Consider the following 10,854-nt stretch of genomic DNA (forward strand, 5'->3'; position numbering starts at 1 on the left):
CCCAGCGGCAGGCTGATCCGGGGGCTCAGCGCGCAGGTCGGAGGCGGCGGCTGCAGCAGGAGCAGCAGCAGCAGGAGCAACAGCGGTAGCCGAGGCGGCAGCGCTCCCCACGGGGCGGCGAGCCAGCTCCTCGGGCCCATCGCTGCGCGCAGCACTCGGAGAGCAGGAGCGACGGTGTCCCGCGGCTCGGCTGGACTCACGGGCAGCAGCTCCGCCCCGCGGTCCGCCCCCGAGTCGCCCTGGGGGCCCCCGCCTTCGGACCTGGGGGGCGGGAGGTGGGAAACAGGGTCACGTGGGCCCTGGCGAACGCAGTCCCCCTCCGCGGGGTACCGCAGTGCTCCCGCCAGCGCCAGCGCCAGCCCCGCAGCCTGGGCTTGGGCAGAACTGGGGCAGAACTCACCCGCAAGCGGCGGAGGGCGGGGCCGAAGGAGGAAGTCGGCCGTGAGCCCTGCGGGCCCGCCCCTTCCCCCTTCCTCTTTCCCGGGCGCTGGCAGGGCAAGGGGCGGCAGCTCGGGGCGCGGCCTCAGGGGGCCAAGCCCGGGATTAGTAGCTCTGGCGGCCGCGGGAGCGCTGGGACGCGGACGAAAGCCGACCCCCAGCTCCCCTCCCCCACTGCTCAGACCCTCCCACCGCCGCCCAGGCCCAGGCCCCTTCCGGCTCCTCTGGGACCCTCTGCTAGTGGCGTTGGTTTGGGGACACGCTGCGTCCCCACTATGCGCCTAGGGAGTTGGGGGGCGGCTGGTGATTAGGCCTTGGTCTCCTCCCTTTAGGCGCCCCCTTCCCTCTTACTCCTGGCGACCCCCTTGTTCCTGCGACCAAATGAACTCGGCCGAACTTGTGCTGACACCGGGGCTAGCAGCTCGAGAGTCCAATTTTTGCACAGGTCAATCCACTGCAAGTCATGGCTGGGCATTCACTACAAGCTCAGCACTTAGTCTAGGCACCCTGCGGGCTTGTTCACTTGGTATTCTGTCCACGCGAAGCCCTCGGGTGGGGGAAGGGCAACATTAGCTTAAGTGGGATAATAGGATTTAATGTACTGCTGAGGAGGTAAGACCTTCAAAACCTGCACGTGACCCGGCAGGGGAAGGGAATCCCTAAGACTGGAGTGGAAGCCCAGAGGCACCCACCCCCAATCCTCCCGGCTCCTAACATCTCCATGGGTGGAGCTCAGCTCTGCTGAGACCAGGGGTTTCCAACTGCAGCCTGGACCATTAGCAGATTCTGAAATCAATTTAGTGGATCCCAAGACCCTTAAGAAACAAATAAGACATGGAAACTATCTAAGCAATAATCTCAAAGGATAAATAATTTTGGGAAAGCTACAACTTTTCCTAAGTGTGCACAGGATTACAGAAAAATGTAGTAGTTCCTCCTGTAGTTAGAGTTCAAAAGAGTGAAAGCCTCTGCTAGTTATTTCCATGGCAGTAGAGACCATCTCTCCATAAATTTGCTGCAATTGCAGGAAAGCTCCTCCTCACCCCCAGCCAAAATCAGCTTCCTCAGAGCACCTCTTTTCCTCTCCTCCCGACTTTCAGGGTCTGCCACATCTGCTCCCACAACAAGGATGCTGTCAAGAGAGTGGGCACAGCACCCACATGGTCCCAGGTCTCCTTTCTTACAGCTAAGCTTCCTTATGCTCCATGATTTCTGTACCTCCATCACCCTTCTGTGGACACGGTGCAGGCTAGCAGCATCCCTTTTAAAGGGGCTCCCAGCACTGGACACAGAATTCCACATGGGATATGGACAGCACCAAGCACCCACAGTGCTACTATTGCCCAGGTTTAGATGCTTTATTCTAAATGAGTTCAATCCACCTACAGCCAGTGACACTCAAACTCCTATCTGCCGCCCAGTCCAGCCCTGCTCAGCCCTTAACTCCAAATGGCCTCAACTTTTTTTTTTTTTTTTTTTGAGACAGCGTCTTGCTCTGTCGCCCAGGCTGGAGTGCAGTGGTGCAATCTCCACTCACTGCAACCTCTGCCTCCTGGGTTCAAGCGATTCTCCTGCCTTAGCCTCCCGAGTAGCTGAGACTACAGGTTTACGCCACCAAGCCCTGCTAATTTTTTGTATTTTTAGTAAAGACAGGGTTTCACAATGTTGGCCAGGCTGGTCTTGAACTCCTGACCTCGGGATCCGCCTGCCTTGGCCTCCCAAAGTACTGGGATTTCAGGCGTGAGCCACCACACCTGACCCGGCCTCAACATTTCTACTTGGCTGTCTGAAAAGCATCTCAAGCCCAACATGTCCCAAACTAAGCTCCTGATCTCTCCCCCTTCTCAAAAATGTGCTCCACCGATCGAGACCATCCTGGCTAACACGGTGAAACCCCGTCTCTACTAAAAATACAAAAAATTAGCCGGGCGAGGTGGCAGGCGCCTGTAGTCCCAGCTACAAGGGAGGCTGAGGCAGGAGAATGGCGTGAACCCCAGGGGGCGGAGCCTGCAGTGAGCCGAGATCGCGCCACTGCACTCCAGCCTGGGTGAAAGAGCGAGACTCCGTCTCAAAAAAAAAAAAAAAAAAAAAATGTGCTCCACCTACAGCCTTCCCCATCTCATTTAATGGCAATTCCATCTTTAAGTTGCTCAGGCCAAAACCCTCAGCCCCTCTCATTATCTCACTCCTCACATCCAATCCATTAGAAAATCTATAATCTGACCACTTCCCAGCTCCCGAGGGCCCAGGCACCACCCTCTTTCTCCTGGTTACTGCAAGGGCCTCCTAACTGTTCTCCCCATTTCCTCCTTGGTTCCCCTACAATCTATTCTCAACACAGCAGCTGGAGTGAGTCTTTAAAACACAAGCCAGGACAGGCGTGGTGGCTCACGCCTGTAATCCCAGCACTTTGGTGGGCCGAGGCGGGCAGATCACTTGAGGTCAGGAGTTCAAGACCAGCCTGGCCAACATGGTGAAACCCCATCTCTACTAAGAACACAAAAATTAGCTGGGCATGGTGGTGTGTGCCTGTAATTCCAGCTACTCGGGAGGCTGAGGCAGGAGAATTGCTTGAACTGGGACCTGGGAGGCGGAGGTTGCAGTGAGCTAAGATTGTGCTACTGCACTCCAGCCTGGGCTACAGAGTGAGACTCCATCTCAAACAAAACAAAACAAAATAAAACACAAGCCAGGTCAGGGCTTTCCTCTGCTCAAAACCCTCCAAGGGTTCCCCCATCTCATTCAGAATGACCTTACTTGCAATGGTTTGCAAAGCCCTCCATGTCATCCTCACCACCAGTACCACTGCATCCTCTACTACTTTTCTCCTCACTCATCCACACCAGGTACATGTATAGTAGCCTGAACCAGCAGGGCCTTTGACCTGGCTGCTCTCTCACCTGGCACACTCTCCCCCTAGATAACCACAGGACTGAGTCCCTTGCTTCCTTTTGCTCATTTATCACCTTGAAGAATCTGAACTTCCTCCTAATATGCCCCTCATCTCCTTAAAAATACCTTGAGATATTTTTTCAGAGCACTCATCACTGAATAACATACAATATATTAGTTTAGTTATGGTTTTTCTTTATTGTCTGACATCCCATCTCCCCCAGAATGCTGACTGAGAGGGCAGAGATTTTTGCTTATTTGGTTTGTTAAGTAATATATCTCAAGCCTCTAGAATAGTGCTTGGCACATGGTAAGCAGGACTTCAATAAGTACTGGCTGAATGAATGAATGAATGAATGCAACTTGAGTCACAGAATACTGCTGACTCATGTCAGCTGACAACCAGAACTATTTTTTTTATATCAACTTTGGTCCAATAAAGAGTTTTACCAACCGGGCACGGTGGCTCACGCCTGTAATCCCAGCACTTTGGGAGGCCGAGGTGGGCGGATCATGAGGTCAGGAGATCGAGACCACGGTGAAACCCCATCTTTACTAAAAATACAAAAAAAAAATTAGCCGGGCACAGTGGCGGGTGCCTATAGTCCCAGCTACTTAGGAGGCTGAGGCAGGAGAATGGCATGAACCCAGGAGGCGGAGCTTGCAGTGAGCTGAGATCGTGCCACTGCACTCCAGCCTGGGCCACAGAGCGAGACTCCATCTCAAAAAAAAATTAATTAATTAATAATAAAATAAATAAATCTAGCGGTTCTGGCTCAGATGTCATCCCACCGAAGTCATGTTGAAAACCGATTCTATTATCATACATTTGGCTTCCCCTCCCAGTTTGGAGTCATCTGTAAACATGATAACCATTCCTTATGCCTTTATTCAAGCTATTGATAAAAATATTGGGTGAGCAGGGCCGGGCCTGGTGGCTAACGCCTGTAATCCCAGCACTTTGGGAGGCCGAGGTGGGCGGATCATTAGGTCAGGAGATTGAGACCATCCTGGCTAACACAGTAAAACCCCGTCTCCACTAAAAATACAAAAAATTAGCCCAGCGTGGTGGTGGGCGCCTGTAGTCCCAGCTACTCGGGAGGCTGAGACAGGAGAATGGTGTGAACCAACGAGGCGGAGCTTGCTGTGTGCCGAGATCGCACCACTGCACTCCAGCCTGGGCAACAGAGCAAGACTCTGTCTAAAAAAAAAAGAAAAAAAAAATTGGGTGAGCAGATCTAGCACCTAAATCTTGGTTTACTTTTTTCTTTTTTATTGAGAGAGGGTCTCACTCTGTCACCCAGGCTGGAGTACAGTGGCAAGATCTCAGCTCACTGCAACCTCCACCTCTCAGGCTCAAGCAATCCTTCCACCTGAGCCTCCTGAGTAGCTGGGACTACCGGCGTGCACCACCATACCCGGATAATTTTTGTAATTTTTTTGTAGAGAAAGGGGTTTCACCATGTTGCCCAGGCTGGTCTCAAACTCCTGGACTCAAGCAATCTGCCCACCTCGGCCTCCCAAAGTGCTGGGATTACAGGCATGAGCCACTGTACCTGGCCAATCTTGGTTTCCTAATCCTACTCTCTAATAAGAGAACCAAGATTCTTTGGGTGAATGTAAGGGAAAGTACGACATAAACATGAGACATTTTGTTGGGCCAGAAAGCAGTGATCAGAAACTAATGAGGTCATGTCAAAAGGACATTGGGACCAGCTTGATGACCAATCTGAGCATTAAAACATAATGAAGTTATGGATTAATACCTTAAATTTAAAAACAATCCATTAGTCCACAGTGAAACCCAGAGAGAGAGAAAAAATAAGGGGTGAAAAGGAAGCTTTTCTTTACCAAAAAATGCTGGTTAATAATGTAGAAGAGGCTGGGCGCGGTGGCTCACGCCTGTAATCCCAGCACTTTGGGAGGCTGAGGTGGGCGGATCACGAGGTCAGGAGATCGAGACCATCCTGGCTAACACGGTGAAACCCCGTCTCTACTAAAAATACAAAAAATTAGCCGGGCGTGTTGGTGGGCACCTGTAGTCCCAGCTACTCAGGAGGCTGAGGCAGGAGAATGGCGTGAACCCGGGAGGCAGAGCTTGCAGTGAGCCGAGATTGCACCACTGCACTCCAGCCTGGGGGACAGAGCAAGACTCTGTCTCAAAAAAAAAAATAAAATAAAATAAAAAAATAAAACATAATGAAGTTATGGATTAATACCTTAAATTTAAAAACAATCCATTAGTCCACAGTGAAACCCAGAGAGAGAGAAAAAATAAGGGGTGAAAAGGAAGCTTTTCTTTACCAAAAAATGCTGGTTAATAATGTAGAAGAGGCTGGGTGCGGTGGCTCACGCCTGTAATCCCAGCACTTTGGGAGGCTGAGGTGGGCGGATCACGAGGTCAGGAGATCGAGACCATCCTGGCTAACATGGTAAAACCCCGTCTCTATTAAAAATAAAAAAAATTAGCCGGGCGTGGTGGCACACACCTGTAGTCCCAGCTACTCAGGAGGCTGAGGCAGGAAAATCTCCTGAACTCAAGAGGCGGAGGTTGCAGTGAGCCGAGATCATGCCACTGCACTCCAGCCTTACCGACAGCGAGACTCTGTCTCAAAAAATTAAAAAAAAAAAAAGTAGAAGAAATGGTGATAGAATTAGAAAATCTAGATTCAAGTAAGAATCATCAGTGGATGGGAAACCATTGGGTGGAAGATTGTTAGGAAACTATACGTTAACAAAGTCTGTCCCACAGATGACTTACTAATTACCAAAGAGACCATTTATCTCTAAGGGAGAGATCTTGTGGCCACAATCTTAACCAAGTAGACAAAAGTAGCATCACAGTAATGGGACTCTTTGACGTAATTTTCCTCCTGATATGATGCAATAAGAAGTACAAAACAGGCTGGGCCCAGCGGCTCATGCCTGGAATCCTAGCATTTTGGGACGCCAAGGTGGGCAGACTGCCTGAGCTCAGGGGTTCGGGACGAACCTGGGCAACACGGCAAAACTCCATCTCTACAAAAATTACAAAAATTAGCCAGGTATGGTGGCGCATGCCTGTAGTCCCAGCTACTTCGGGGGGTGCGGCAGGAGGACTGCTTGAACCTGGGAGGTCGAGGGTGCAGTGAGCTGAGATCACGCCACTGCTCTCCAGCCTGGATGATAAAGTGAGACCCTGTCTCAAAAAAAGAAAAAAAAAACAAGTACAAAACATCATCAATTTTTGCAGCATTCTTGTCAAAGGTGTGTTGTAACCCAGATCTAATAATGAAGACACAATCAGACACATCCAGCACGAGTAGTATTCTACAAGACAACTAGCCTGGACTCTTCAGAAAGGGCAATCTAGTGAGAGGCAAAACAGACAGGGGTGGGGCTGTTTTAGGTTAAGGGACTAAAAAGACATAATAATCGAATGCAGCGAGGCGAGGTGGCTGACACCTGTAATCCCAGCACTTCGGGAGGCCAAGGCAGGTGCATCACTTGAGCCCAGAAGTTCAAGACCATCCTGGGCAACATGGTGAAACTGGTCTCTACAAAAAATACAAAATTACTCAGGCATGGTGGTGCGCACCTGTAGTCCCAGCTACTTGAAAAGCTGAGGTGGAAGGATCACCTAAGCCCAGGAGGTTAAAGCTGCAGGGAGCCATGATGGTGCTGCTGCACTCCAGCCTAAGCGACAGAATGAGACCCTGTCTAAAAAAACAAACAAATAAAATCAATAGCAACGTGTGAACCTTGATTGAAGACTGAATGTTGAAAAAAAAAAAAGCCATGGAGCAATTGGGGAAATTTTAATATGGACTGTGTATTAGATGATATTATGGCATTCTTCATTTTTTTAGGTATGATAATGGCATTTCTCAGATGTGATTAAGTCCTGGTCTTTCAGAGACACCTGCTGAAGCTTTACAGGTGAAATGTCATGATATCTACAACTTACTTTCAAATGATTCAGCAAAAACAAATGTGCATATATATGTATGTGCATGTACTAAAGAGAAAGAACATGAATGTGACTGGCAAAAACTGGTCAATATAGGTGAAAAGTTTTTAGGTGTTTTTGTACTAATCTTTCCATTTAAAAATTTGAGTGATTAAAAAAAAATGGGTGACAGCCAGGCACAGTGGCTCACGTCTATAATCCCAGCACTTTGGGAGCCTGAAAATAAGTAAATAAATAAATAAATGGGTGAGACAGAGTCACAAACGGAGCCCAATGGCACGCCACTAGAGACGTCCATCAAGGTTAAAACAGATCAATATCTTCTTTTTTTTTTTTTTTTTGAGATGGTGTTTCACTCTTGTTGCCCAGACTGGAGTGCAATGGCATGATATCAGCTCACTGCAACCTCTGCCTCGTGGGTTCAAGCGATTCTCCTGCCTCAGCCTCCCGAGTAGCTGGGATTACAAGCATGCACCACCACGCCCGGCTAATTTTGTATTTTTAGTAGAGACGAGGTTTCACCATGTTGGTCACGGCTGGTCTCGAACTTTTGACCTCAGATGATCCACCTGCCTTGGCCTCCCAAAGTGCTGGGATTACAGGTGTGAGCCACCACGCCTGGCCTGATCAATATCTTTTATAGGCTGAACAACTAGCTATGTGTCCTCCTAACTGCACTGTTCAGCCTACATTTCTCCATATTATCCATAAGACTATTATGGGCTGAAAGCAGTGGCTCATGCCTGTAATCCCAGCACTTTAGGAGGCTGAGGCGGGCGGATCACCTGAGCTCAGGAGTTTGAGACCAGCCTGGCCATCATGGTGAAACCCTGTCTCTACTGAAAATACGAAAATTAGCCAGGCATGGTGGTGTGCACCTATAATCCCAGCTACTCGGGAGGCTGAGGCAGGAAAATCGCTTGAATCCGGGAGACAGAGGTTGTAGCCAGCCAAGATCGCCCCACTGCGCTCCAGCCTGGGCACAAGAGTGAAACTCCTTCCCCCCAACCAACCCCCCACCAAAAAAAAGAATATTATGAAAAAGATTGCAAGAAATCTTGTGAAAGTCAAGGTACTAGCTACATTTCCTTCTTCTACCTTCTGCCTACTGCACTTACCTAGAACAGTACCTGATGTTGGCCACATGCTCAATCACTATTTGTTGAGTGCCTGAATCTCCACATCAAGCAGATCCTAAAATGGCAGTGGGGCTGCTTTGCCCTGGTGTCTTGGCAACACATGAGTTGTGTGACTGCTGTGCTTATCTCAGAGGAGAGGAGACAGGGGCTGATGCGGCCTCACTAAGCAGATAATTATATCCTGCTCAAATGCTTCCAATATGTCTTATGTCAACTGGGCAGCAAGCCCTTTGAGGGCAGTGACAGGACTTCCCACTTCCAAACCCCCACTGCCTTGCATGGCACTCTAGTAGGAACTCCACAGGGCTGACAAAATGAGGGTCCCAGCTGCCAGGCTGGAGAAGAGCCCTCGAATCCACGCCCCCAGCAGGGCAGCCTTGGTCTTCACGGGCTCCCCTTTCTTCCATTAGTGTGCTGATGTGTTCTCCCCAGACTAGAAACCACAGGAGGACACTGAGAGAAAAATCTCCTGTGAGCAGACTTCCTGTGAGTGGGACCGGTTCCCAAGCCAACGATGTGTCTCCTGTTCCCCTTTGCCACTCTTGGATGTTGGCGAGTCTTTCTCAGCCAGAATGCCAGTGTTTATAAAGAGCTCAGGAGGCAGCTTGGAAAGGGAGTACCAAAATAAGAGACGAAGAGAAAAGCACTGCTTCCTCTGTGCCTTGGCCAGCAAAATGAAGTCATCATCAAGGCTGGCCCCTTCTCCATCCATACTCACACGCTCTGGCGCCTCCTCCCCATGGACCTTCCTCATTTTTCTCTCTCATACACACACACATACATACATAAGGACGGAAGCACAAGAATGAGAGATAAACTGTGCATAGGAATCCATTATAAAGAGGCCCAAATGAGGCCAGGCGCAGTGGCTCACGCCTGTAACCCCAGCACTTTGGGAGGCCGAGGCGGGAGGATCACAAGGTCAGGTGTTCGAGACCAGCCTGGCCAACATGGCAAAACCCTGTCTCTACTAAAAGTACAAAAATTAGCCGGGCGTGGTGGCGTGAGGCTGTAATCCCTGCTACTCGGGAGGTTGAGGCAGGAGAATTGCTTGAACCCAGGAGGCGGAGGCTGCAGTAAGCCGAGATCGTGCCACTGCACTCCAGCCTGGGTGATAAGAGCAAGACTCTGTCTCAAAAAAAAAAAAAAAGAAGGAAAGAAAAGCTACAAGGGAAAGAAAATAAAGGGAAGCATGGCTAAAAGTATAAAGCAGGCCGGGCGCGGTGGCTCACGCTTGTAATCCCAGCACTTTGGGAGGCCGAGGCGGGTGGATCACGAGGTCAGGAGATCGAGACCACAGTGAAACCCCGTCTCTACTAAAAATACAAAAAATTAGCCGGGCGTGGTGGCGGGCGCCTGTAGTCCCAGCTACTCGGAGAGGCTGAGGCAGGAGAATGGCGTGAACCCGGGAGGCGGAGCTTGCAGTGAGCCGAGATTGCGCCACTGCACTCCAGCCTGGGCGACAGAGCAAGACTCCGTCTCAAGAAAAAAAAAAATAAAAAAAAATAAAAAAAAAAAATAAAAGTATAAAGCAAATGAACACATATCCCTGCTGCTTCTCTACCCTGCCTAGTACAAAGGGAACAGACGCAGGGCAAGTGCCAGCAGTGTCCAGGCTACATCTGGCCTCCCAAGTGATCAATACCCATTAATCATCCATGGGTACAGCCTCTGCCCAGCTGCATGCAGGCCATGTCCTTGGGCACAGATGGCTCCTGCCAGGCGGCTCCTGGCCAGGTCTGCCTGCTCTAATTCCCACCCAGGGGAACCTGGCTCTGGAGCTCCCACAGTTCTACTCTGGGAGTTGTTGCTTTGTTTGCTGGCTGTGGGGGAGGGGCCTCCTGCCAAGCCCAGTGGAGCTTGAACCCAAAGGTCCCACCCGCCCCCTCCTGGGGTAGCACTCAAGCTCCTCCCCATTCTCGGGTGCTGACTGGCAGGCTGCCAGGCAAGGCCTCGCAGACATACACTGGCTGCAGCCCAGCTCTCCAGGCCTTGGCCCCTCACCGCCATCCCCTTGTAGCCCTGAGCTCTCTTATGCCAACCTGCAGCTGCAGCTCTCCACCCTGCCCTGGCTGGGCACGCTGCTGGTGTCTTCTCCCCAGGGGCTGGGCAGCAGCTCAGCTGCAGCATCAATACATGTTGAAGAGGAAGCGACACCAGCTGGCACACCCTGTGTATTCTTTCAAATTAGCCAATGGCTGCCAAGTCCTCAGGGCTGGGAGCTTCCTTGGGGCAGCGCCTTCTGCAGCAGAGGGCATCCACCCCGGGTCAGCACTTATACAGCCTTCAAAACTCACCGGCAGCTTTTACCCAGGGTCTGGCAACAAATGTAAATAAATGGCTTCATCTCCGTTCCCCAAACCATTTTCCCCACTACCGGCCTCTTGTTTTTCTTGCTCCTGGAAGTGGTAGAATCCAGTGGTTAGGCACACAGGT

The 10,854-nt window shown here is 50.6% G+C and overlaps 1 protein-coding gene across 3 annotated transcripts in view; it reads right to left on the reverse strand.

Annotated features, from left to right (window-relative positions):
• SEMA4B (semaphorin 4B) overlaps positions 1–10,599 on the reverse strand; it is a 38,665-nt gene extending 28,066 nt beyond the window's left edge. Inside the window, exons 1-2 of one of the 3 annotated variants that reach the window (XM_055277201.2) lie at positions 10,461–10,599; positions 2–261 (exon numbers count right to left, since the gene is read on the reverse strand). In XM_055277201.2, the coding sequence (XP_055133176.1) occupies positions 2–140 (139 nt within the window). In that variant the 5' untranslated portion in view covers positions 141–261; positions 10,461–10,599. Of the gene's footprint in view, position 1; positions 433–10,460 lie in introns of those variants that run through there. The other 2 variants (XM_063638551.1, XM_055277200.2) reach the window with 2 other exon arrangements.
• Positions 10,600–10,854: the final 255 nt, after the last annotated feature.

The sequence above is a fragment of the Symphalangus syndactylus genome, chromosome 5 (assembly GCF_028878055.3).
Source record: "Symphalangus syndactylus isolate Jambi chromosome 5, NHGRI_mSymSyn1-v2.1_pri, whole genome shotgun sequence".
Classification (NCBI taxonomy): Eukaryota; Metazoa; Chordata; class Mammalia; order Primates; family Hylobatidae; genus Symphalangus; species Symphalangus syndactylus.